Source organism: Brassica napus, chromosome A9, assembly GCF_020379485.1.
Source record: "Brassica napus cultivar Da-Ae chromosome A9, Da-Ae, whole genome shotgun sequence".
Classification (NCBI taxonomy): Eukaryota; Viridiplantae; Streptophyta; class Magnoliopsida; order Brassicales; family Brassicaceae; genus Brassica; species Brassica napus.
In genome coordinates, this window is record NC_063442.1 from 35,415,747 (window position 1) to 35,441,323 (window position 25,577).

Consider the following 25,577-nt stretch of genomic DNA (forward strand, 5'->3'; position numbering starts at 1 on the left):
TTTTGGAGTTTTTTTTTTAACCAAACAATAGTAGACGACTTAACTTTCAGTCGTCCGAAGTAACAGATTTCAAAGTCAATTGCAAAAATAACCTCTGCGTTGACCAGACGACATATAGTTTAGTCGTCTAGACAACTTAGATTGAAGTCGTCCGCGTCTTCCTCACAAAAATTTAAGTCTTCTACGTTAGTTTTTGAATAACTTGTATTTTTAAGAGTGATAAGTAACTTCAAGATATGTAAAACTCATATTTACAAAATATGTTCTCTCCCTTAGTTTTACTAAATTTGACTAAGTTTTTCAATGCAAACTTATAAAAAATATGATATGCTTTGACTAGTTACTATTGTTTGTTTCCATCTCTTACCAACATTCTTGTTTATTATGATGAGAAAAAGGCCATTGGAGTTTATTATTGCATATGAGATATCCAAAGATAAGAAAAATGCTACTGAAGTCTATTATTTCATTGATTTGTAAATGTGTAAACACATTGTTAGCACATTTAATACATCTTGGAAAACATTATTACTGATTTTACAAAAAATTCACAACTAAAAGAGTATACATGCAATTCACAAAACAGACCACAAACAAAACTATTATAGATCATTCATCTACAAAGACAAGCTTGGATTCCACTTGAGTAGACAAGACCAGACAACTTTTAAGAAGTCCAGACGACTTCTAAGAAGTCCAGACGACTTCCAGGAAGTTCAGACGACTTTGCCAGAAGACTTTTAGGAAGTTCAGACGACTTCCAGACGACTTCCAGACGACTTCCAGACGACTAACAAGTAAGTCGTCCCAGAAGTCTTCCAGATCTGAAAAACCTGCATATTAAATCCAGATCTGAAAAACCTGCATATTCAAAAACGTTCAAATGGCTTAAAAACAGAAAAAAATGAGTGGAAGATTAGATAAATCTACCTTTACAGAACACACAAAAATATATATCTAAAAATAATATATCTACCTTCAAATTAGTGGAAGATGAGAACCATCTAACTAAAAACCTGCAAAAAAAAAATAGATTAGTAAGAAAGACATGAGACAAAATTGAAAAATTCATATAAAGTTTGGTGTTTTCAAGTCAAAGAGATTAGAGTGGGTTTGGAGAGTTTTAGTTTGGGAAAAAAGTAAGAACTTTATACAACAAGAAGTTACCAAATGAAGAAAAATCAGACATAAGAACTTACCAAAAATGATACTTTTAAATTGGTTTAAATACTTGAAAATATATATAGATAGTCAAAAGTAAATATCTGAAATAGCTAAAGTATACTCAAATCACCAAAAATACTTAAAATTAATAATTATTGATTTCGTATCCAAAATTTTAAATCAAGCCAATTGATATGTTAAGCTTAAGTATTATGACATATGTTATTCAATTTTATACGTAATATATTATTTTATTTATACATTTTGAGAAATTTAAAATATATAATGATTTAAGACTTTAAAAATAATTTAAATTAGTTATCCAAACCCAAACCAAACCCGCAAAGATCCAAATCGAACTCAAACCAAAATTTAGAAACATTCTAATAAGGCTGAAATCTTTGACCCCGAAAACCCAAAATACAAACCGATCAGAACTAAACCCGTATGGGTATCCAAAAGCTCATCCCTAGTCATTATTATATATCGTATTTTATCATCATATAATTAATCGTATTTTATATGTACCATCATATAAGTAATCATATAATTAATAGTATTTTATACATACCATCATATAAATAATTACATATATTATATTTTTAAAACTTAATATGAAATATGAAAACCATAATTTGAGTTGGTATTTCAAATTGGGCTTTGTATTATATTTTTCTTATATATATTGACAATATTTTTTTATAATGGTTATTGAAAAATAGTTTAGTAAAAATCCATTTGTGAATATATGTATATTTTTGAATCAATTTTTGATATAAATCAAATATGAATTATTATTTTGATTTGAAATATGTATATAAAGTTTAAATTTTGTTTTATGGTTAGTTTAGAAAAAAAATTTTTAGGGAATTAGATTGACCCATTTTGGTATATTTTAAAAGTGGCCTAGATAACTTTCAATTTTAAAAAAAAACATAAGCCCATTACTTTTTTTCTTAATACTACTATCCTTGTTTTCAAACAAAAATATTTTTTTTTAAAAGACTGCAATCCATGTTTCCAAACACTCCAAATTTTTAAAAGTCCTATTTAAGTCTCCAAACACTCCAATTTTGTACTTGAGTTTTAATAAGATAGATGAGTTAATATGGTTAAAATTTAACTCATCGATTAGTTGAATCTTATTATTTTTGTTGCTTTTGTTGATGATTCCACCACCGTTTCATAATCATACTCATAGACTTACAGAAGCGTTCGTTAGCTTAGCTCATTCATCGATCACCATAACTTACTAAGTCAACATTACTGCACATGCTCTACAGTATTCACCCAAATAAATTTAGGTCAACACAAGCTCTACAGTATTCAGGTACGCAATATTATTTATCATCATCAATATATAATATGTGTAAAACAATCAACGGGTTATCGAATTTAATGATTTTTGTCATTTTATTCAAAACATATATATATACTGCAAACCTCATGTATGATGTATACATATATTCATGCATATTGGTATATCATCGCAAAAATCTGATTCAAAATGTGGATATCGAATAGTGGACTAGAGAATAGCATAACTCTCAACAATATAGCTTCGTGGACAGTACCATTGCTTGAAACTCGAAAGCTAAAAGAAAGATAAAATATGTGACACAAAGTATATAAGAATTGATCCTTGTTCTCTTGTTTTGTTAAATAAAGCGATGTGGCCTTTTTTATTTATTTACCACGTATAGTTTAATACATTGATCGGTTTGGTACCATGTTTATTATCTTTTGTTTTTTTTTGTTTCATAGTAATTCACAATTAAGAATAACTAGATTAAGACCCGCGCCTAGCACCTCTGCATTCACAATTAAGAACGTTTACATTTGAACCTCTCAAATTTAGTTACATGTTATTAATCACGTGATCCATTACTTGACTCATATTATTTTTGTTGCTTTTCTGCATGCACGTTCATCTCAAGCATCTTTTCTTCTTTTCCAAGCAATGTCTCATAATCTTGGTTAGAGAAACGTGTGTTAGCTTAGCTCACGAGCTGATGAGCACTTCGTTCTAACGTTTCTCCTTACCATTGAAAGTTATTGGAGAGATCTCTAATTTGTTATTTTTTCCACTATACAGTTGTTTTGTCAGGTTTTCCTTCATCTGCTTCGTGGCATGATCTCAAGGTGAGCATTTAACACTCTTAAGACGTCAGTGTGGATAAACTCCTTCAAAGTTGTTTGCATAATCATCTTTTTTTGTGTGTTTAGGATCACATGCGTAAAGGAGAAGAAGTCTGTTTCTCGCAAGTGTTCCGTGATGGATGTTATATATTAGGTTCCTGAAGGGCTTGGAAGTTATGCTGTGTCTTCTACAAAGGCTCAAGCAAACTGGTAAAAGACACATGATCATCCTAATCTTTCTTTCTTAATTGCATTAAAGATTTTTAGATATTACAAAACATGTTTTAAAGGTATGGAAAAATACGGGAAAAGTGCCAATTTCGACCCAAACTATTTCAGTCGTGCCAAATACGACCCGAACAATTGATCAGTGCCAAATACGACCTCAACTCAATTATAATTCAAAAAAACTAGCAAAACTTCTTAAAATGTGCCTAAATCTACATTGACTCTAACAGAAGTTAGTCAACCGTTAACAAGATAAAACGACGTCGTTTGATATACGAGGAAAAGTGCCAATTTCGACCCCAATACTCTCAATCGTGCCAAATAAGACCTGAACAAATGGTCAGTGCCAAAAACGACCTCAACTCAATTATAATTTAAAAAAAAATTATCCAATTTTTTCTAAAACGTGTCTAAATCTACATTAACTCTAACAGAAGTTAATCAACTTTTAACAAAGATAAGACGATGTTGTTTTGATATATGTATTTTTTTAAAAAATATGTTCATTTCGGGATTCAAATACGTGCTGGGATATCCTTTTAAAGGGGTACACTAACAACTAGACTAAAAAATTGTCACCAAAATTTAAAATTGGATAAGATGAAGAATAATAATAGTTTATATAATTTCAAATTTGTAATAGTATTTTAAAAAGTTACTTTTATCTAGTTGTTAGTGTGCCTATTTAAAAGGGTATCACAACATGGTTTTAAAATTCCATAAAATACTATTACAAATTTGAAATTATATAAACTATTATTATTCTTCATCTTATCCAATTTAAAATTTTGGTGACAATTTTTTTCTGATTTATATAAATACATTAACGTGTTTTTCTTATTTATCATATCTTTAATAAAATTATATCTTACTAAAATATAAATAATAAAATATTTATTATTATACGATCTTAAATATGCTTACAACTTTGAATTTATTTATACAATTTTCTTATATAAATTATTTTTAATTTTTAAAATTAAGTGGGAATTTTTTTAGTTTTCAAAGTTGATATTATATATTTTGATATTTTGTTCAAAAATGTTAAGAGGCCTTTTACCTTTCTTTCACTAAGATATGTTGTACAAAATATTAGACAAATTAAACAATAACTAAAATATATAAAGCAATCACCAAAGTTTTAAATTGGATAAGATGAACAAGAATAGTAGTTTATATAATGGAGAATTTCAATTTGTAATAATATTTCAAAAAATTATTTTAGTCTAGTTGTTAGTGTGCCCCTTTAAAAGGATATCCCAGCATGGATTTGAATCCCGAAATGAACATATTTTTTTTAAAAATACATATATCAAAACAACATCGTCTTATCTTTGTTAAAAGTTGATTAACTTCTGTTAGAGTTAATGTAGATTTAGACACGTTTTAGAAAAAAATGGATAATTTTTTTTTTAAATTATAATTGAGTTGAGGTCGTTTTTGACACTGACCATTTGTTCGGGTCTTATTTGGCACGATTGAGAGTGTTGGGGTCGAAATTGGCACTTTTCCTCGTATATCAAACGACGTCGTTTTATCTTGTTAACGGTTGACTAACTTCTGTTACAGTCAATGTAGATTAGGCACGTTTTAAAAAGTTCGGGTAGTTTTTTTGAATTATAATTGAATTGAGGTCGTATTTGGCACTGATCAATTATTCGGGTCGTATTTGGCACGACTGAAATAGTTTGGGTCGAAATTGGCACTTTTCCCGGAAAAATACTTGATGCATGGAAAGCAAACCAAGCCTCGGCCTCAGACCGATAGGAAGCTGCAAGGCTTGTTATCACGACCCTAAAGGGGCATAAGAAAGCTGATGTTCAGGTACTAATTATGTTTCAAAGTTGCAAAAATACTACACATTTTGTACAGATTTACTGAAATTTTGTTTGTTAATGACATTACCAGGGACTGTTGTCTTTCTATAGACTTCCTTCACCTGGTAAGCTCGATGAGATCCCTAATTAATCACCTGTGTCTGTATCTGAAGGACTTAAATTTGAGCTTCAAACACTTCTGGTTAGAAAACTTTATTAATTCTTATAAAAAAGGTTATTCTTTATGATGACAATGTTGCTGATCAAGACATGTTCTAATTGCAATAATAAGGTGGATCAAAAATCTGTGGCAGATGGAGATACAGTTACTGTGTATGTTAGTAGCACTGACCCTACTGTGTCATCTACACTTCCTAACGAAGTGAGTCTTTCAGCGGCTAAAAGAGCTAAGCCCGTGAGAACAAGAATTCCACAAAAGCAGATGCACTTCACAAAAAGATCATAGCTTCTGGTCATAGGTTTGTGTTAGTGTCTCAAATCAAATTGAGCTATGAAAATCATAAGTCTTATGACCCTTTTTCTTGTGTTTAGGATGATAAATGTTAACAATAAGGAAGTGCTTGGTAAAAAGTTCTGAATTAGACTAAGGTAAAGCACTCTCATCTTAAACCTCTTGAATCAATGCTATCTTGGAGTGTTTTTAAGAACAACTTGGGAATGAAAACAGGGGAATTGATGCACCGGAAAGCAAAATGCCGTTTGGAAAAGAGTCACATGATGAGCTACTTAAGATGGTTGAAGGAAAAAGCTTGAAGGTGTTAGTCTATGCAAAGGACCGTTATGGAAGATGTGTAGGAGATATATACTGCAATGGAAAGTTTGTACAAGAAGTAATGTTAAAGAAAGGTCTTGCTTGGCATTATCTAGCCTATGACAAGCGTCCGGAGCTAGCAAAGGCAAGCTTTTGTAAACCTTAAAGTCTCTTTGTATTAGTCTTTATTATGTTTAACTTTTTTTTGGTGTTTGAGATCAGTGGGAAAATGATGCTAAGCAGAAGCGTATTGGCTTGTGGGCAGCTAAAAAATACAAAGTATATAAGAATTGATCCTTGTTATCTTGTTTTGTTGAAAAAAGATAGGGCTGGGCAAATAAACCGAACCCGAAAACCCGAACCGAATCCGATCCGATAAAAATGAACCCGAACCGATCCGAACCCGACGTAAATACCGAATGGATCTTGTTTTGTGGTATTTCGGGTTATGGGTATTATCCGAACCGAATCCGAATCTAAATGGATATCCGATAGAACCCGAAACATTCAAAACCTCGAAAAGATCTTGTACCAAACATGATCTCAATTCCTAATATGTATCCAAAATACACTAAGAAATATTGAACATCTAAAATACTTATCTATTACATGAAGGTTGGTGGTTCTATTACATGAAGGTTGATGGTTGAAGATGGCCGTTGAATCTTGAAGTATTTAGATTTTGATTTTGTTTTCATTAAACAATGTTTTTCATTTCATGAGAACTTGGTTTTCATTTTATGCTTTTATTTATTTGGTTTTCTTTTTATCAGTAAATATGTTTACTTTTCGTTTGATTTTGAATGATCAAGGATGATGTTCCTTATTTTTGAATCGATTTTTACTTAAGTTTTGGTTACAAAATAGGTACAAATCAGGTATTTTAAAACTGAAAAACAAAGTTTACTCATGTTTCGGTTATAAAATAGGTAAAAAATCAGGTACTTTTAAACCGAAAAACCGATTGGGACCCGAACCCGAAAGTATATTGGGTTGTACCGGTTCTTTGAAGATTTACTAACCCCGACCCGAACCCGATAGAACCCGAACCGGTCCCGAACCGAACTTTCATATAATCCGAATGGGGCTGATTTTGATAAACCCGAAAAACCGAAACCCGATTGGATAAAACCGAAACCCGTTTGGGACCCCGAATGCCCAGGCTTAAAAAAAGAGATGTGGCCTTCTTTTATTTATTTTCCACGTAGTTTATTACATTGGTTTGGTACCACGCTTCTTATCTTTTGGTTTTTTATTTTCATTGTAATTCACAATTGAGAATAATTCACATAGCTTCATCATCATCAGGTCAGCGACATGATGACATCACCGTTATTTAATTATCATTCGTCATAACAAGTTCATAACCGATATTATTGGGACTAGCTCGAATCATCTCATCATCCCCATAACTTATGCATATCAATTCATAATTATTTACTGCGTATCATGTTCATTAGGAAGCTGAATAAAATTGTATATACGAACATGCCCGGAAACTAGACATGCAGTCAGGAGGAGGCCCAATTGATGAAGAATGTCAGTAAACAGTAAGGGGACAGTTGCATATCAGAAAACGAAGCGCCAGAACTAAATTTTTTATCTTGATCATAGTTTTTTTTTTTTTTTGATAAAGGGCTTATCTTGATCATAGTTAGGCATGAGAAATTAAACAATGGATGCTCAATTAATATATACCTTGCTAATCGGAAAGAACGGCTAGGATGCTATCAAACAAGGTCCAGCACAACCCAAATGCCAAGCAAACCAGAATAACAACAAGCCAAATTTGAAACTCCAATTAAGCTACGAGATCCATGAAAATATATAGGAAAAATCACATTTTAAACTCCGAAAATATCATATTCTCGCACTTTAAATACTAAACGTTTTTGACTAACATTTTAAACTTTGAAAGTGATATTTTTATCGTAACAAACCTCCAATGAAGTTTACTTGTTTTCTAAGTCAATTAGGTGACATGTACTGTTTATTGTACACATATGGTTTAACAGATTGCACAAGCAATTTTCCACGTAAAACGGCTCTCATGTTTTGTTTTGTTTTCTTGGAAAAATAAACGGCTCTCATGTTCCCACCAACACTGAGAAGTGATATTTTAAAGTTGAGTAAAAAGAAAAAAAATTAAAGATTTAGTAATTGGGTGGGCTAAATGAGATAATATGGTTAAATACTAATGAACGTGTACAGTTGAACACGTGATCGATTACTTGACTCATTTATAAAATAAATGAGTTAATATGGTTAAAATTTAACTCATCGATTAGTTGAATCTTATTATTTTTGTTGCTTTTGTTGATGATTCCACCACCGTTTCATAATCATGATCATAGACTTACAGAAGCGTTCGTTAGCTTAGCTCATCATCGATCACCATAACTTACTAAGTCAACATTAATGCACATGCTCTACAGTATTCACCCAAATTAATCTAGGTCAACACAAGCTCTATAGTATTCAGGCACGCAATATTATTTATCATCAGTATATAATATGTGTAAAACAATCAACGGGTTATCGAATTTAATGATTTTTGTCATTTTATTCAAAACATATATATATATACTGCAAACCTCATGTATGATGTATACATATATTCATGCATATTGGTATATCATCGCAAAAATCTGATTCAAAATGTGGATATCGAATAGTGGACTAGAGAATAGCATAACTCTCAACAATATAAGTTTCGTGGACAGTACCATTGCTTGAAACTCGAAAGCTAAAAGAAAGATGAAATATATGACACAAAGTATATAAGAATTGGTCCTTGTAATTCTCTTGTTTTGTTAAATAAAGCGATGTGGCCTTTTTTATTTATTTACCACGTATAGTTTAATATATTGCTCGGTTTGGTACCATGTTTATTATCTTTTGGTTTGTTTGTTTCGTAGTAATTCACAATTAAGAATAACTAGATTTTGATCCGCGCTTAAGAAGCGCGGATTTGAAGTTTTTAATATTTAATAAATTTTAAATCTAGTATAATTTTTTTGTTTTACATTATAACTATTGATTTTTAATGTTTTTATTATAGATTTGTTTGAAATAGATTTAAAGATGATATCTATATTTTTAGTAGTAAAGATATTCATTATAAAAAATATATATTTTAATTATTGAACTGTATTAACCAATGTTTTGAAAATCTGATCGGACCGTACGATCGAACCAGTCGGATCTTGACTCGCTCTTCTAACTTGTTCTGAGTTGGGCTAAAAACCGAATTTGAGTTAAATCGGACCTAATTCAATATTAAAACCCAGTTTTTGCAAATTCAAGTTAAAAAAAAATTGCAAATTTTAATAAGATTTCATCAAAATTTAATATTGTTTTCTACTACAATTATAAATAAATTAGTTTTAATTTTTAATTTTTTCATTTTAATTTTCCATATCAATTTTAAAATATAACATTGATATAAACTTATATCAAAATTAATTTATAGTTATACTTACATATATATAGTTACTTAATTTAAAATTAAATTAAAATTAAGCGGTTAAACCGGTCCGACCATTGATCCAGGTGCAATGTTGAATCAGTGTCCCGTTCGGTTTTCAAAACATTGTAATCGACCACAAGCTATCAATTTTAAATTAAAAATGAATTTTCCTTGCATATATTTATATCATAGTTACAACTATCAATTTACATTATTAAAAAACCAATTATTTTTAGTATTGATATAGTTTTCAATTTCAGATATTAAATTTGTGATAACATTTCATAAAAAGAGTCAAGAAATACATGAATAACATATCATATAAAAAGTGCAATGAATATTGTTAAGTTTGTAATACAAAGGTATGCATCATATGTTCGATAATCTATATGTAAGGTCCAAAAATATGTACATTAATATTGATCCGTTTGTTATGACTATTTCTTTAAGTTATTTTCTGTATTAAGAAAATAATAATAAAATCTTTACGTAAAATATCGTTGTTAGTTACAATATCTCTTTTTGTACATTAAGGAAATTATGAGTTGATGTATGGAATATTACTTTGACTTAAAATAGGCTGAATTATGTGGTGTTAGTCTAACTAATAAGTCCAAACAACCTTGCATAAGTAGATTTTTTAAGAATACTTCCCTTTTAATAGTATAGATACCAATAACCACATAGCTTCATCGTCATCAGGTCAGCGACATGATGACATCACCGTTATTTAATTATCATTCGTCAAAACAAGTTTATAATTAGCGATATTATTGGGACTAAAATCATCCCCATAACTTATGCATTTAACACTACTGCATGCGTATCAATTCATTATTAATTACTGCGTAACATTAGGAAGCTGGATAGAATTGTATATACGAACAAGCCCGGAACTAGGCATGCAGTCAGGAGGAGGCCCAATTGATGAAGAGATGTGGGATCAGTTGATGATACCACTAAAATAGGGAAAAGTGTCAATTTCGACGCGAACATTTTCGGTCGTGCCAAATACGACCCGAACAATTGATCAGTGCCAAATACGACCTTAACTCAATTATAATTCAAAAAAATTACCCGAATTTCTTAAAACGAGTTTAAATCTACGTTGACTCTAAAAAAAATTAGTCAACCGTTAAGAAAATAAAACGACGTTATTTAATATACGAGGAAAAGTGTCAATTTCGACCTTAACAATTTCAGTCGTGTCAAATAGGACCCGAACAAATGGTCAGTGCTAAAAACAACCTCAACTCAATTATAATTAAAGAAAAACTACCCAAACTCTTAAAACGTATATAAATCAACATTGACTCTAACAGAAGTTAGTCAACCGCTAACAAGATAAGACGACGTCATTTTGATATATATATTTTTTTAAAAATATGTTCATTCCAGGATTCAAACCCATGTCGGGATACCCTTTTAAAAGAGCACACTAACAACTATACTAAAGTAACTTTTAAAAATATTATTACAAATTGAGATTCCCTATTATAGAAACCACTATTTTTTTTCATCTTATCCAATTTAAAACTTTGGTGATTGCTTTTATATATTTTAGTTACTGCTTAATATGCCTAATATTTTGTACGAGAAATCTTAGTGAAAGAAAGGTAAAAGGCCTCTTAACATTTTTGAACAAAATATAAAAAATACATAATATTAACCTTGAACAATAGGAAAATGTCCACTTAAGTTTAAAAAATAAAAATAATTTATATAAAATTTTCTTATAAATAATTCAAAGTTTTAAGTATATTTAAGATCTCATAATAATAAATATTTTATTATTTATATTTTAGTAAGATAGAAGTTTATTAAAGATATGATATATAAAAAATATGTTAATGTATTTATATAAATCAGAAAAAAAATTATCACCAAAATTTCAAATTTGATAAATGAAGAAAAATAGTAGTTTATATACTTACAAAATTTGTAGTAATATTTCAAAAAGTTACTTTTATCTAGTTGTTAGTGTGCCCTTTTAAAAGGGTATCACAACACGGTTTGAGTCCCATAATGAACATATTTATTTAATTTTTATTTTTTTCAAAGATATATATATATATATATATATATATATATATATATATATATATATATATATATATCAAAAAGACGTAGTCTTATCTTGTTAATGATTGATTAACTTTTGTTAGAGTCAATGTAGATTTATGCACGTTTTAAGAAGTACTGGCAGTTTTTCTTAAATTATAATAAAGTTGATGTCGGTTTTGGCACTGACCATTTGTTCGGAGTCGAAATTGGCAATTTTTCTCGTGTATCAAAACGACGTCGTTTTATCTTGTTAACGATTGACTAACTTCTGTTAGAGTCAATGTATATTTAAGCACGTTTTAAAAAGTTTGGGTAGTTTTTTCGAATTATAATTGAGTTGAGGTCGTATTTGGAACTGATCAATTGTTCGGGTCGTATCTGGACCTAAATTGTTGGGGTCGCAATCGGCACTTTTCCCCACTAAAATATTATAAAGAAAAATTTGTAAACACTGTTAAATAATTAATTATGGTACGGCTAGTCTTGAAAGCACAGCAATTAACCCGAATGTGCCCTCGACATTTGAAGTTTTTTTCTTAAATTCAGTTACGAGTTAGACATGTATGATCAAATCTATTTCTTGTACGATACAATGGTGATATTATTTAATTTATTAATTTTACAGGACGTTTCCCAACTTTGTAGATTAATATGGTTAAAATGTAATGAACGTTTACATTTGAACCTCTCAAATTTAGGCACATGTTATTAATCACGTGATCCATTACTTGACTCGTATTATTTTTGTTGCTTTTCTGCATGCACTTTCATCTCAAGCATCTTTTCTTCTTTTCCAAGCAATCATGAGCAAGTCTCATAATCTTGGTTAGAAAAACGTGTGTTAGCTTAGCTGATGAACACTCTGTTGTAACGTTAACGTTTCTCCTTACCACTTATCAATCGCCGTCCTAAGCCGCAAGGTTCCGTCCTTATCTCTTAATCCGCTTAATTAGATAAGGCCCACTTGGGATATGATTAGTGAGAATATTTTCGATGGCATAAGCATAAATAAACAATTATTTAACAGTTCACTGAGCTTTTTATCCAAATTGACCAGAGATGGTTTGTGTGTTTACTGTTTATTATTCAACCATATAAGCTTTAAGGAAAACAAAACTTTGACGAAATGGCTAGCAGCTTGTTTTAATGCCGTAAGTGGCAAGGAAAGAAATAAAGTACATTAAAAAAAGGAACGAAGAATTTGATTTAAACATAAATGATTAGTTCAGGTCTTGAAGAATTTGATACAAAACAAACATTGACTACACCACAGCTTTCAACATAACAATATAGTAGTTCTATATGAATAGGTCCGAGGAAACAATCTTAGCATCTCTCGCCTCATTTTCAATTTCCTCTGTTTTTCTTTCAACATATATATGGTTGCATATTCTAATACTTTAGATCAAAGACGTAAGAAAATAAAAAAGCACAAACAAGTCATGAATAAAACATAGAACACAGCCTTTGAGTTTCACATCAACAACAGACTTTGAGTTTACACATCACAAAAGACCGAACATAAACATGCTTTGAGTTCAACATCATCAGGACAAACACCAGAAGAGAGTTTTAGAGGTTTAACATCAGCAGACAAACATCGGAACAGAACCATAGACAATATTAGATCTTTTAGGCAAAAGGTTATCTAGCTAGCACTCACGCACTTGGATCCTGCACATGGGTGAAGCCTTCCCTTGAATCCTTCGAATTCCTCTTGATAGGTTCATGCGAGTCTCAGCACTTCCATCACAGTAAACAAGAAAGCTCTCAAGGTGAGGCATGGTGACCAAGAAGTGTCTCACCATGCCAATGAAGCGGTCCATCTCTAGAGCGGCTTGGCCAACGTCGTAGATCTTCAAAACCTTGACCGGAGATGCTTGTAAGCAAGAATGTGCTGGAACCACACCACCCTCACACCTACACACGTTTCCACATGTGTTCTTAGGTTGATGAGTGAGTCCCTGAAATGATAAACAGATTTATGTTATAATCTTTTTTTTTTTAAATCTAAAAGCTATAAGCCAATGTCATAAACTTTGAGTTTGTTTACCATGAAAACAAGAGTGTGTAGCTGGGGGCAGTTGTTGAGCAGTAGAGGCACTGAATCCCAATCTGATAGTTGATCATGATGATAGCTTTCAATGATCAGCTCGGTTAGGTTGGGGAAAGGGTGTATCGTGAGGCAGCCGAAAGCGAGAACCTTAAAACAAAACGCAAATCAGAAACAAATAAGAACTAGCTTCTTAGACACAAAGACATGAAAGCAAATAACGTTTAAGGAGATCAAGTTTGTGTTTAAACCTGAAGTGTGTCAGCGTGCAAGAGGAGCTTCTGAACGTTGCATATTGCCTTGAAGAAGTCTGAAGCATCTTCTTGCTGTGGGATTTCCAGTTCGTCTTCATCTTCATCTGAATCTGAACCATCCCCTTGCTCTACCCTCAGGTGAAGACGGACTTCGGCTTCAACGAGTGAAGCAAAATCCAAAGCTTTGTAGTCTCCGGCTGTGTCGTCGTTGTAGTCCAGGTAGAGCAGGTTTGGTGTCACAAAAGACACACTCGCTGGACGTTGATGGCGCTCGTCTTCGTGCGCATAGAAGTCCCAACAAATGCTCAAGACCTTGAGTGTTGAGCTGCACACAGAGGAAGAAGACCATGCAAACCAGGCCAAGTCTTTCATTTCTAGTTCTTCGATGATTGGACAACCGCTCAGGAGGGTGTAGAAGCCTTGGCCGTCATCTCCGAGACCCACCATATCGAGCCTGAGAGACTTGAGACATGGTAGAAGAACACTCACGGTGGAAGGAAAGAGAGTAGCATGGTGGGAAGTGGCGATATGCAACTTCACCAGAGAGCTTGCTACGAAGATTGCTTCGGGCAGTCCATCATACTGATGGGGCAACTGATAGAAGCAGAGGGTGAGAATGGTTACGCCTTTGGCCAGTGAGAAGTTGATCCACTCATTGGCGGATTCAAACAGAAGGTTGCCTTGATCTGCTTCATGCCTATCAATCACCCTGTGTAGAGTGAGATGAAACTTGCGTAGAGGAGAACGATCTCCATCTGGTCCACGAATAGACACGATCCTGTTGACAAAGCTGATGAATGGAATCATGTCATCTGTATCATCGTCCAGCCTGAGCTTAAGAGTAGGTGTCATGCAGAACTCATCACGCCAATCTCTGGACAGGGAAGAAGTCAGAGCAGCGACACGAATAGGAAGAAAGGACAGGAGGTGACGCCGCATCTCGGAAGGCAAACCACTGATGATACCAACCATGGTTCCTGTAGAAGAAGGAAAAAACCACAGAGAAATGAGATAAACACAACAAAATGGAGAAATCAGAAAACCTACGGTTGTTGATGTGGGTGCCCTGAACCTCCTGGATCTCTTCCCTAGCGAAAAAACGAGACATCTTCTTCCTTCTGAAGCAGGAGAGCTTAAACCTGAGACACGATATCCAAAGATCACACATACAAGTTCAGATTCAAACGACTCAATACGATTAGTTCGTAACACGAAAGACACTCGAATCGAATCGCACTCGAACAGAGATGAGGCGAAATGGATTACCTCAACGGAGACGAACGAATGGAGGAGATGCCTGACGAGAATCTCTGTGAAGAAGATACGAGTAAACGTCGAAAGTTTCCGATTCGAGAAAGAGAGATGGCAAATGGAACTAGGGTTCAGTAGTGGCGAACTGAAGCGACGTAGTTATCATCGGATAGGGCATAACCGGTCGGTTTGGTATTTATTCGCGATAAATCATTTCTACAGTTTTAATTGATGTATCAAACCGGTCGGTTTGGTATTAACTTTTGTTCTTTCTTTACTGCTTGTTATTGAGATTATTATTACCTTTCTTTATGTAATTAGATATGATTGCTTACTACGCATGTAATTAATCTTCTTCTTTTGTCAACTTTTTTTTTTATTAATTCCAAACTGGATTAACCAAAAAGGTAAAGATACAACCTCGGGATCATACGGCTCCACAGATCTAGAAACTCAGCAACACAGACACTAAACTAAACACACACTTAAACACATGCAAGGACTACATGAACAAAGACAAGGAAAAATAAAAGACCCAAACCCAAGTCATAGAGAGAACGAAACCTTGCTGTATCGGTGGGGTACTGGTCGTAATTAATCAAAATCACAAACGGTTTTAGTTTAGTCAATACAATATTTTTTTCATAAAATTTATACAAATGAATCTGCAAAACAATAGGACTAAACCTTCTGCATCACTGTGGTGGGTTTTCATTGCTTCTATCTCCTCTCGTTCTTAAGCTGTCTTTATTACATCAGTGGAAGACGCCTTACTCTTCCCGAGCCATTCGTTGACTAGTTAGTGTATTGAATCAATCATGATCTACACATGAGAGATAAAGCATACTATCAAGTACTCCTCCCCAAAAAAAAAAAAAAAAAAAGCCAGGTAAGTGCAATAACAAAGTCAGGCCATTTATCCTTTTTAAGTGATCAACTGAAGAATAAAGTATCAAGAGAAAAGACTATAGGGCACTAACTATTCAAGTTGCTTTTATATTATGCTTTTCTTGCCCGTCACTCTTAAATAGAAATTGAACAATATGGAAGAAACCCATCAAGGTTTAAACAAGACATCAAAATATGAGATTCAGCTCTTTGGTCTACTAGTATCATCACACTTATATGTCTCAGAAACTAAAAACAGTTATACAAAGGCTAGTTATCAAACCAGATACAATTTAACTCTGACTGTAGATTTACTTAAAAGAGTAAACCAATGTAAGTCAATACAAACAAGGATAAAATCAGGAAAGACCATGATTTTTTCGAGTTTCTACTTCATTCTAAGTTGGAGAGAGAGAGAGAGAGAGAGAGATAGAGAGAGAGAGAGAGAGAGAGAGAGAGAGAGAGAGAGAGAGAGAGAGAGACCTATAACAAGTCCGTGAGGTTGGAGTTGGACTAGCATAACTAGCCTTTGAGAAGGATGGAGTGAGCAACAAAATAGAGGCCTGAAAATAAAAAAAGAAAGAGATAAATTGCTTGAGCTTAATTAGCAGTATATATAACTAACATAATGTAAAAAAGGAAAATCAATACCAAAAGATCAAACATTCTCATAAACAAAATGACTGAAGAAAACTAAATTGGGGCCAATAAGCAGAATATAGCAGAGAAGATCTAACTAAACTAGAGAAGAGATGAACCATTCGGAGAGGCTATGAAAGCAAAACAGGAAGCAAGATCATACTAGCCCGAAGATACCAAGAGGCCACCCATTCACAGCAGCACCACATGTGCTGAACTTTGAAAAGAGAGTTTTTGTCTGTTCGTAAAGTCAACCCTCCTGTTCCACAAGTACAGAGAATGAGTGTACAGTGAATCATTTAGCTATATCAACACTCAACAGAAAACAAAGAACATCACACCTAACAGAATGATAGAATCACCTGATATAATAAATATGTGCTGAACTTTGAAAACCCCAACCCCACACCAGTAACAAGAGCTGTAAACAATTAACCAACAGTAACAAAGTAAGGCAAAAGAAAAACATTTTAAAATCTTGTTAAGAATGCTTAAGCAGAGAGTGCATTACCTAGCGGCAAGAAATTATCTGAAGCAAAACTCAGCAACTCTTTCCCCAAATGATATCTTTTAGCAGAAGCTGAGAAGCCTCCATCACGACCTACCTATGGAGGAGCAAAACAAAAGGCATTCAACGAGCAGGTCAAAAAAAAAAAAGACAAGTTCTTTTCCACATATTTTAACTAAAGTTTAGATCTTTTCGAATGAGAACCTTGTTGGAAGCGGGTGAATAGTACGGAGCGGCTTCCCGGATACAATGGTTCGCTGAAGCAGAAGAATGGGTTTTGGGTTGAAGCCAGCATACTACCTATCAAAGCCTAGAAGGTGTTCACTAACGAAGAAGGATCACCTCGGAGATCTGTGAGATTCAGTGATGATGATAAACGATGATGGTAGAGAGAAGACTTGATGAAGAAATTTGCAGAAAAAAAAAAGACTTGATGAAGAAGATAATGTTGTATTTTTCTTGATTAATTTCTCAAATGGCAAACCGTGCCTTACTTAAACTGTTCTGAGATGATAAACCAATAACTAAACCAAAATTGATAAATGACATTACTAAACCGTCTAGTTACACTTTCTTTTTGTAATGGAAATGAACGATTCATTGCTTCGGACAAGATCCAGGTGGGACGCTGTCTGGAGGATCCATTTAATATTCCTTTCTCTTTATTTTTTCGTTACAAAAGAAAGTAACACAAAAACATCCGTCTTTCCTTTTACACTTGAGCCCTGATGCAATCGTTCACCAACTTTCAATAAATGTAGCTTTGTTATGGATTGGAGACTAATGTACTCCATACGATTTTATTATAGTGACTATAGTAAAACAAACCACAAAAACACTGTTAGGTTTAATTCTATAGATGTAAACGTACCTCCACGATCCACCTCTAATCGTAAAAATATGTGACGAGGGACTTTTTCATATGTGAACCGGACGTCCACCTATAAACATGATGGGTAAAAATATTGTTCACCTTATTTGTTAATCATCAATCAAACAAAACGTATGCTTAATTTATATTAGATTTACTAAACGATAATCCGCACGTATGCACGGAACAAACTTTTTTATACTAAATGGTTCTAATATTTTGCAATACTATAATATTTATCGATTGTAAAATGACAAATACAAATGTTGGTCTCTTAAATGTATCATTGTTATTGAAAAATTAACGTATTACAGCTCATTTTAATTATTTATAAGATTTCATATGCACAAAAAGAGATTATTTTTTGCAGCTGTCACAAATCACCAAAACCAGATAGGCAACATCGATTATAAAATGACAAAAATGAATTAAGTTTTCTGCTCTCGATTTGTTTACTATTGACTCTTAGTAAGTGATTTCATTTTCTACATCTATAAAATTGTGCTTTCGTTCTCATTTTGTTTCACTGATAAAAGTTTTGTTTTTTTTTTAACTTCTTCTATGAATTTGGTGAATTACATAAGTGTCAATTTAAAAATATGGATATATGTAAAAATTAGTTTCACTCCATATACATATGATCTTTATTTTTTGGAACAATACTCCACTTACATATCTAAGAATCAAATTTTTGAAGAAAAACACCGGCAAAATCTATTCACAACTTAGTGTTCAAATATAATATATCAAGTTGTTATATATTCATAAGTTCGGTCTAAAAATCATCTAATTCTAAAACTACAAAAATAAATTACTTATTTTATTAATCTACGCTTTTGAAGTTTAGTTACTTAAGAGTATATCGATAAATATATATATAATACTTACCATTCTATTATATGTAAACTATGTATAAGCTAAAAACTGTTGATTTATTAATTGATAAACCAGAAAATTTATAATAGATAGTTTAAATCTCTTATTCTTATAATTATAATAGCTAAATAGGATATTAGTGAGAAATAAACATTAGACGAATGATCAAATCTCTCATTCTTCGCAAAAGGATGTTATTGGAATGTTGTCATGATATTTCATTAAAAACGTTTTAGGAATAAAAATCAAGTTTAAATTGTTTAATCCGAATGAAATAATAGATACATAGGCTTCCAATATTAAAAATCACTTCTATTGAAGAAGTGTATTTTGGGATTGTCAGGATCAAATAACATATTAGAAATCACATATTTAAAAAATAATTTGTATACATAAAAGTATATACATTATAGTAGCACATAAAACAAATACAATCATGTTTTTGGTAGATAAATCAAAATAATCATTTTATTTACTGTATACAGTATATAATTAAACTTTAATGATATTGACATAAATATATATATAGAGAATATTTTAATATAAATATTTATTATTGACACTTTCTACTCATATGATTTTATTAATATTTGTACATTTTCTATAATAAAAGTTTAAACTATTGATCACAAAAATTTTAATGTGAGATTTTTCAATATAAACTGCAAAATTAAAATATTAAAATCTCAGTAATTTTTCAATGCAAATTTACATTTAACATATTTTTATATACTATATAATTTAATTTAAATTATATTTATATATATATATATATATCACAAAATGAGACTTCATCATTAAAGGTTAGTCATTTCTGTCTTGTGAGATGTTGACTCTTGTTCTGTTTGTTCTATTACAGAATGAAGAGAAACTTTGTCAACGACATGTTGCATTAGACTTTTTAGTTTCTTAATTCATTGTTTCATTATGAAATTGTTATCTCTGTTTTTATGTTATATGGTTAGTATCATTATGATTAAAATTATAGTTATTTTGAAAAATTACACAAATCAATTTTTTGGCAATTTTCATTTTCATTTTGATTAAGGGTTTAGCATATAGGAACACACTGAATTTATATGTGATCACTATCTTATAAGATAAGCTTATCAAACCTGAAATTTGTTTGAATGAAAGTGCTTAGCTTGTACAGATTAAACATATGGATTTAGTCTCACATAGCATATTTATCATTCAATTAACTTTATATTTTCACAACCATTTGATCAACCATATGTCAACTTTAAAAACCTTAAAAAATCTAATACCATAAATTTGAATCTGAGCATCATTAAGATGGTCTTCAAATTTGGAAAATCAACGTTATAATTATGAGTAATGATGCATTTATATTCTTAGTAATATCTACCAATAAAATTGTTTTCTTGCCACCTGAATTGTGAGTCTCAACTCATTTTGACAAATTAATTGTGATTTTGTATAAATCGACTAATACGAATTGGTTATTTTTCTTTACAACAATATATAAGTTTAAAAGTTCTACCATAATTTTATTTATTTTGTTCTAAATATGAAAATGAGGAGAAAGAGTTACGAAAATATAAAATATCAATATTTTGTCAAGGGAAGAGATTATGTAGATAGTAACGGTTATGTGAATTTTTTTCCACGACCTTGAAAATCATTCTTAGCACTTTTGTCTATGTCACTGTTTATCAAGTTGACGTCTCAATCTTTTAATTCTAAAGGGTCGGTAACCAAATTTTGGCATTTTCAATTTTTTTGGAATTGTGGGGTATGAAAACAGAGCTGAATCCACCGCTTAAACTGTCATGAAGAATTGTTAATTCTTCGGTTTAGTTGGTTTAGCTTTCGACTTCGTTTTAGTTTTTATGTGGGCTCAGGTTAGTTCTTTATTGGACTTTTTTCATTTAAAGCCTAGTGGAACTATATTTCGATACCATTTCCATAAAGTTTAGTATATACATGTTTGTTTTCATTTAATTAATGGTAGTTATTTAGTATTAGGATCACGAGCTCTTTGAGAATGTTTTTGCATTAAGCAACAAGTCACGTTTGATTCTCATTGTAGTCAGTGTTAGGAATTTTAATTCTAATTGTATAAGCAACAATTCACATTTTAATCGTATCACAAAAAACATTCATGTTCCTTTTGTAGAAGAGCCTTTCACATGATATCTAAAGAGAGCAATCATTCACCGACTTTCATAAATGTAGCCATATCCAAGAGTTGACCTTACTTGCTATACTCTTTTTTAAATCGTCTCAATTTTAATTAAATTAAAATTATATTTATCCCACAATTTGTGGATCCAATCAAGTTGATTTCGAATCTTGCATAAAAGAAATAATCTGTAAATAATTAGTTAGTGTTGGCAATTAACATATGACAATTTTTTTAAATAGATCATTTTCAAGTTTTGATCACAAAAATAGACCATAAAGAGAAAAATGATCAAAATATTTCATCTAATAGGTAAAAAGATTGTAATATCCTAGATATATAAAAAAATAAAAAAAAATTTAATTTTTTTTTTAAAAATGGTTTTTTATAGTTTTAGATTATATGTTTTCAAATTCAAACTTTTTTATAAAAAAGTTTTTTTTTTAGTTTTTTTCCAAATTTTCTTTTTGTAATTCGAAAATACTTTTTGAAACTATTTTAAAAATTTTTATTTTCAAACTTTTAATATTTATTTTTATTTTATAAAATTTTAAATCTCAATCTCAAATCTCCACCTTTTAACTCTAAACTCTAAGGTTTAGATTAAATAACCTTGGGGGTATAATTATATATTTACCTCTTTAATGAAACATTTTAGTCATTTTGATCCTTAAAGTCTATATTTGTGATATAATTTTTTTTAGTGCTATCTTAGCGTATTTCTCATTAGCATAACCTAAATCTTGAAATGAATTTTCAAAAAGAAAGAAAAAGGTTGTAAAAAAATCAATATTGTAAACTAAACAAAAGAGTCACTAGATAATGCGTATTATATGGGTTGTTTATTAACTTGATGATGTCTCCAAGTCCATTGATTTTTATGTTATAGTTAGCTTTGTAAATTGTTAGTTTTTTTACACAAGTATATAATGTTATTAGTACGTCATTAAAGATTGCTTAAACCCCAAATTGTGATTTGTGAGTTTAACATAAAGTCAATAAAATATAATCTGAATATAACAAGGCAGGCACCACAATACTTGCTTTACAAAAGATAACACATTCAGTTTCTTATCCAATAGTAAACTGCCACGTATATTAGCTTCTTAACTAAACAATCTAACTGCAAGACTCTTTCGTACCAGAAAAGAAGGAAGAAAGATCAAAACTCTTTCTTTGAGGTTTTTCTTGTTTTCAGATCGAATCTAAGAAATGGGCAACGCTATTAGGTTACTCTACCGGAAATGTTGCAGCCCCACGACGGACGATAAGCCTCACGGCGTTTCAGCTCTTTCACGTGATCTCCTTAGCTTCGAGACCACTTCTCAGGTTTCTCTTCATTGCTTTCTCATAAACTTTCTTTTGGATCAGCTTACTAGTTTTAGGTTTGGTCCCTATTACCATCTAAGTGTAATCTTGTGTAATGATCTTTTGTCTCTTAAGCAGAATCAAATACCAATTCACAATATTTTTTTCTTGATTCTTAAGATATTGATCATGATTGAAAGTAAATTGATCTTAGGTTCCTGAAGAGCTTGGAAGTTATGTTGTGTCTTCTATAAAGGCTCAAGCAAACTGGTGAGAGGAACAATACACATGATCATCTTGAATCTTTCTTTCTTATTTGCCTTGAAATCTTTTAATATTCCAAAATCTGTTTTTAAGGTATGGAAAGATACTTGAGGCCTGGAAGCAAGCCAAGCCTCGGCCTCAGACCGATGAGGAAGCTGCAAGGCTTGTTATCACGACTCTAAAGGGGCATAAGAAAGCTGATGTTGAGGTACTAGTCATGTTCCAAAGTTGCAAAAAATAATACACATTTTAGAAAGATTATTGAAATTTTGTTTGTTAATGACATAACTCAGGGACTTTTGTCTTTCTATAGACTCCCTTCGCCTGGTAAGCTCGATGAGATCCCTAATGAATCACCTGTGTCTGTATCCGAAGGACTTAAATTTGAGCTTCTAACGCTTCCGGTTAGAAAACTTTATTAATTCTTTATAAAACGTTATAGTTTATGATGACAATGTTTCTAATCAAGAAATGTTCTAATTGAAATAAGGTGGATCAAAAATCTGTGGCAGATGGAGATACTGTTACTGTGTATGTTACTAGCACAGATCCTATTGTGTCATCTACACTTCCTAAGGAAGTGAGTCTTGCAGCGGCTAAAAGAGCTAAAGCCCGAGAGAACAAGAATTACACAGAAGCAGATGCACTTCACAAGAAGATCATAGCTTCTGGTTACAGGTTTGTGTTTTCATCATAGGAATCATATTAAGCTATGAAATTCATAGTTCTTCTGACCCTTTTTTTTTCTTGGGCTTAGGATGATAAATGTTCAGAATAAGGAAGTTCTTGCTAAAAAGTTCAGAATAAGACTAAGGTAAATCACTCTCTCATCTTAAATCTTTTGAATCAATGCTTTCTTGAGTATTACGTTAGATGAAATGTCTAAAACTAATTGGTGAGTCGATCTCTATTATATATTACTTAAAATATTCTTTTTTAACTTCCGAACGTTGTCTCTAATATTGAGTGTCTAAAAACAACTTGGGAATGAAAACAGGGGAATTGATGCACCTGAGAGTAAAATGCCTTTTGGAAAAGAGTCACATGATGAGCTACTTAAGATGGTTGAAGGTAAAAGCTTGAAGGTGTTAGTCTATGCAGAGGATCGATATGGAAGATGTGTAGGAGATATATACTGCAATGGAAAGTTTGTACAAGAAGTTATGTTAAAGAAAGGTCTTGCTTGGCACTATCTAGCCTATGACAAGCGTCCAGAGCTTGCAAAGGCAAGATTCTGTAAACCTTAAGTCTCTTTGTATTATTCTTTATAATGTTTTAACAGTTTCCTTTTTTGGTATCTGAGACCAGTGGGAAAATGAGGCTAAGCAGAAGCGTATTGGCTTGTGGGCGGCTAAAAATCCAGAGAAGCCATGGGAGTGGAGAAAGAACAAACGTGGAGGAAATTAACACTGTGAACCCTAAGCGGCTACGTTGCTTCCTTCTCAAGTTAGGGTTTGTTCCAATTCTTGGGGTTCTGGATGCGACAGATACCTTCTATTTTCTATGTCTAGTTCGGTAACAAAAGTAACTATATTATTCTGTAATGATTAAAGATGTGATATGTTGTTGTAACTGTAAGAGCACTCTGTACATGTTTCATGTGTTGATAAGTTGTTGGCAATGGAGAATCTCTCTTTGAACCTAGAAATAGCAGCTTGCTTAGTTGTTCTGTTTCTAAATTTAAAGAACTAATTAGTTTTATTTTTAGGTTTAACAATCCAGGGTTAAGAACTAAAAATCTTACAAAGTTGTAACTTGTTTTCTAGTTGTTATATTTGCTAAAAAGTAATGTGAAAATAGTTTTTGATAAATCTTTATCATAAGGAGTGGATTATCAAGGGCTCTAGAGCCAGAGCCTTTCATAATCTTTTGCAATCTTTTTCTTCTTCTTTGAGTTTACATCGATGCCAAAGAATAAGAAAACAGAATGGCAAGTGGGAGATCCTGCAATAAGCGTAGTGAGTGGTCAGTTCTGTAATCCATACCCTATGGATCTAATGGTGAAGAGGAAAGTTCAGAATTTCTCAAAAGATCATTACCAAGTGTTTGATCCAAGTGGGAATCTACTCCTGCAAATTGATGGACAGGCTTTTGGGTTTAACCGTAAAAGGGTTATGCGTGATCCTGCTGGTTTCACAATCCTCACAATGCGCCAAAAGGTTACAAATAGATTCAATCTTTAAAATCACAAAAGGACTCTTGCTTGAGATTGTATGTGTGTGTGTGTGTATAGGGGATTACGTTGAAGAATAAATGGGAGGTGCATGGAGGAGAGAGCAAAGAGAAAGAAGACTTGTTGTTCACGGCACAGCAATCTTTAGCGGTGTCTTTGAAAACATCTTTGGATGTTTTCTTGGCTGAGAATAATAATGTCAAGAAGGGCAGTACTTGTGATTTTCATGCTTCTGGTGGATACTCGAATATTTCATTCAAAGTTTTCAAATCGGATGCTCTCATTGCAGGGGTAGGGGTCAGTTATAAAACATTTCTTTATTTATGAACTTTTGGTGCTTTTCACACATTGGTCAAGAACTGAGATGTTACAATGGATGTGGGGATGTTTGCAGGTGACACATAAGTTTACATGGGGAAGTTTCTGCAAAGGAAAATATAATTTCAGGGTGAGAGTGAATCCAGAGGTGGATTATGCTTTTATCATTGCTTTGCTTGTTATGGTTGATGACAATGAGAATTGGTGTTAGACTTTCTTAATCAATATCTTACGTTTGGTTTCATTCACATGCTGTCTGTGTGTATGTATTGATTTGTTTCAAGTTGTATGTAAGAACTTTTTCAATGTAACATCTGCTAATGCTTGTCAGAACTGAAGTGGCGCTTCCATTGTTTGGTCGAACAATGACCTTTC

General features: G+C 32.0%; 3 protein-coding genes, 1 long non-coding RNA gene and 1 pseudogene across 4 annotated transcripts; 3 read left to right on the top strand and 2 right to left on the bottom strand.

Moving 5' to 3' along the window:
- The first annotated feature begins 783 nt into the window (after window positions 1-783).
- LOC125578195 lies at window positions 784-6,414 on the top strand (annotated as a pseudogene).
- Window positions 6,415-13,075: 6,661 nt separating this feature from the next.
- On the bottom strand, window positions 13,076-15,367 carry LOC106363537 (F-box/LRR-repeat protein At4g14103-like). The gene is made up of 5 exons (XM_022691158.2): window positions 15,227-15,367; window positions 15,008-15,099; window positions 13,958-14,937; window positions 13,707-13,856; window positions 13,076-13,617 (listed from the first exon to the last, which is right to left on the bottom strand). The coding sequence occupies exons 2-5, from the start codon at window positions 15,066-15,068 to the stop codon at window positions 13,306-13,308; spliced, it is 1,503 nt and encodes a 500-aa protein (XP_022546879.2). The 5' UTR covers window positions 15,069-15,099; window positions 15,227-15,367; the 3' UTR covers window positions 13,076-13,305.
- Window positions 15,368-15,764: 397 nt separating this feature from the next.
- Window positions 15,765-17,697, bottom strand: LOC111200607. The gene is made up of 6 exons (XR_002654271.2): window positions 17,451-17,697; window positions 17,250-17,343; window positions 17,101-17,159; window positions 16,858-16,997; window positions 16,583-16,662; window positions 15,765-16,034 (listed from the first exon to the last, which is right to left on the bottom strand). It is a non-coding gene; the product is annotated as an uncharacterized LOC111200607 (long non-coding RNA).
- Window positions 17,698-22,247: 4,550 nt separating this feature from the next.
- Window positions 22,248-24,355, top strand: LOC106368101 (staphylococcal-like nuclease CAN1). The gene is made up of 8 exons (XM_013807989.3): window positions 22,248-22,468; window positions 22,662-22,717; window positions 22,805-22,919; window positions 23,005-23,115; window positions 23,202-23,389; window positions 23,469-23,525; window positions 23,709-23,937; window positions 24,020-24,355. The coding sequence occupies exons 1-8, from the start codon at window positions 22,352-22,354 to the stop codon at window positions 24,116-24,118; spliced, it is 972 nt and encodes a 323-aa protein (XP_013663443.2). The 5' UTR covers window positions 22,248-22,351; the 3' UTR covers window positions 24,119-24,355.
- A 170-nt stretch (window positions 24,356-24,525) lies between these two features.
- On the top strand, window positions 24,526-25,413 carry LOC106364949 (protein LURP-one-related 14-like). The gene is made up of 3 exons (XM_022691823.2): window positions 24,526-24,870; window positions 24,945-25,175; window positions 25,279-25,413. The coding sequence occupies exons 1-3, from the start codon at window positions 24,616-24,618 to the stop codon at window positions 25,411-25,413; spliced, it is 621 nt and encodes a 206-aa protein (XP_022547544.2). The 5' UTR covers window positions 24,526-24,615.
- Window positions 25,414-25,577: the final 164 nt, after the last annotated feature.

What these genes read in the sequence shown, in the direction of transcription:
- LOC106363537 (XM_022691158.2), bottom strand. Translation starts at nt 15,068, where the DNA reads ATGTCTCGTTTTTTCGCTAGGGAAGAGATCCAGGAGGTTCAGGGCACC. An exon ending in GGGCACCCACATCAACAACC is followed by an intron (nt 14,938 to 15,007) that starts GTAGGTTTTCTG and finishes CTTCTTCTACAG; the next exon opens with GAACCATGGTTGGTATCATC. An exon ending in TACACACTCTTGTTTTCATG is followed by an intron (nt 13,618 to 13,706) that starts GTAAACAAACTC and finishes TTATCATTTCAG; the next exon opens with GGACTCACTCATCAACCTAA.
- LOC106368101 (XM_013807989.3), top strand. Translation starts at nt 22,352, where the DNA reads ATGGGCAACGCTATTAGGTTACTCTACCGGAAATGTTGCAGCCCCACG. An exon ending in ATAAGAAAGCTGATGTTGAG is followed by an intron (nt 22,920 to 23,004) that starts GTACTAGTCATG and finishes GACATAACTCAG; the next exon opens with GGACTTTTGTCTTTCTATAG. An exon ending in TTGAGCTTCTAACGCTTCCG is followed by an intron (nt 23,116 to 23,201) that starts GTTAGAAAACTT and finishes AATTGAAATAAG; the next exon opens with GTGGATCAAAAATCTGTGGC.
- LOC106364949 (XM_022691823.2), top strand. Translation starts at nt 24,616, where the DNA reads ATGCCAAAGAATAAGAAAACAGAATGGCAAGTGGGAGATCCTGCAATA. An exon ending in TCCTCACAATGCGCCAAAAG is followed by an intron (nt 24,871 to 24,944) that starts GTTACAAATAGA and finishes GTGTGTGTATAG; the next exon opens with GGGATTACGTTGAAGAATAA. An exon ending in CGGATGCTCTCATTGCAGGG is followed by an intron (nt 25,176 to 25,278) that starts GTAGGGGTCAGT and finishes GGATGTTTGCAG; the next exon opens with GTGACACATAAGTTTACATG.